Genomic DNA, 1,724 nt, shown 5'->3' with positions numbered 1-1,724 from the left:
CTCTCTCTCTCTCTCTCTCTCTCTCTCTCTCTCTCTCTCTCTCTCTCTCTCTCTCTCCTTTCTCCATCCACAACCCTACCGTTTTTCCCTCCCTCTTTCTACCGGCCTCCCACCTCTCACTCCAATTTCTGCAATAATGAATCGTCGACACAGCTGACACAACTTGTTATAAATTGACAATAATACAGTTTGCGAGTGATGTATCTGAATTCCGAGCCAGTGAACCATGACATACTTCAAAGGCCGCCATTCGGTTGTCAAACTTGAATAGAAGGTTTTCTCTGTCTCCGGATAAAATAATACGTAGATTAAGACTTTGTCAGCCCGGCTAATATCATGGCGCGGCGATGGCACTAATGACTGACTGCTTTAAAGGCAAAAATAAAATCAAATTATAACATGCAATGAATGGCCTTCGAACTCAGGAGGAACCCAATGGTACAGGATAAGAGCAAGGAAAAGTCCAGTCGTTATTTCTAGGTCTGGGGATCTCACTTCGTCGTCTGTAAGGCTGACAGGATAGTTTGAACTATTAATGCCGCATGTCTTCTTTGAACAAGATCAAAGTTACCATAGATAGATAGTTCAGAATGACAACAGCACGATCAGATATTTTGTATAGTGAACTCGGATCACACACACACACACACACACACACACACACACACGCACGCACACACACACACACGTGAGTTTTTGTGCGTGAAGAGCAAACCCTGTTCAAAGTCCGGCTTTCACAAGACATGAAGCGAAATCTTGCACACGCTCCCACTTTTTGTCTCGTCCGCTCTATCATTATCACCAACAGTGACACCGACTTCGCAACGGAATCTACCCCAGCATTAGCTTCTTCAAGACCAACGGCAAAGCGATTTACTATAAAAGATCGACAACAGTTCCGGAATCAGCAAGAATTCGCTAAGCTCTACACTGTGACTGATTGGAACGATTGGAGGAGACATTAAGATCATGAAGCTCAGCTCGGGTCACACTGCTCATGGCAGTGATCGCTGAGGAACTTGGTGGTGTAAGTTATCATCACTGTTATCGATTATCCTGAGACTGTGATTGGTGACGGATAACATGGAGATAATGCTTTTTCCTCGACTTTATTAGCAATGCTCTTGAATATCATTGAATAAAATTATACCATAGAGACAACAATTCTATTCAAGAATTAAATTCAATTTCATACATTTTTTTATTCAAATGAAATCTTATCTAATCAATCACCTTAGCTAATCTAATTTAATTTATCGATTGCTAAGCAATTTCCCTATCATAGTGAAAGATATAAATACATCATTAATGAAGGAGAAAGCAGAATGATAGAAAAACGGAAAAGCAAACACAAGATAAATACGCAGTTCATTTGCACGCCCACCTGTTATTGCCTTCGTCGATATCGACGCAAATCAACAAATCCCATCATTACCGGAGTAACAAAACTCTAGGGGACAGCACCGCCACATTTTACTAAACCGTTTTTTATCGTCCTTAACATCACTACCAGTATCTCAATTAAACAATGATCATTTAGTTATCAGCATCATAATAATCGTCATCATCTTTATTATCATCATTATCATTCTCGTAAATTACAAAAATGTTATTAACTTCTACCAGATTGTGTTTCATTATTTTCATGCTTACAATCATCACAAACTTTACTGAGTTTGTTTCAAGGAAGACAAATAGGCTATCATTTAATTTTTCTATTATCA

At 39.3% G+C, this 1,724-nt stretch overlaps 1 protein-coding gene across 1 annotated transcript in view; it reads right to left on the bottom strand.

The window, feature by feature from the left end:
• LOC122246995 (extracellular serine/threonine protein CG31145) overlaps positions 1-999 on the bottom strand; it is a 25,040-nt gene extending 24,041 nt beyond the window's left edge. The window contains exon 1 of the mRNA XM_086549251.1: positions 930-999. Within this exon, the coding sequence (XP_086405377.1) occupies positions 930-999 (70 nt within the window). The remainder of the gene's footprint in view (positions 1-929) is intronic.
• Positions 1,000-1,724: the final 725 nt, after the last annotated feature.

This window comes from Penaeus japonicus, unplaced genomic scaffold, assembly GCF_977035675.1.
Source record: "Penaeus japonicus unplaced genomic scaffold, GWHDUDI00000001_assembly GWHDUDI00000022, whole genome shotgun sequence".
Taxonomy (NCBI): Eukaryota; Metazoa; Arthropoda; class Malacostraca; order Decapoda; family Penaeidae; genus Penaeus; species Penaeus japonicus.
This window is presented reverse-complemented; position numbering and strand designations above follow the sequence as displayed.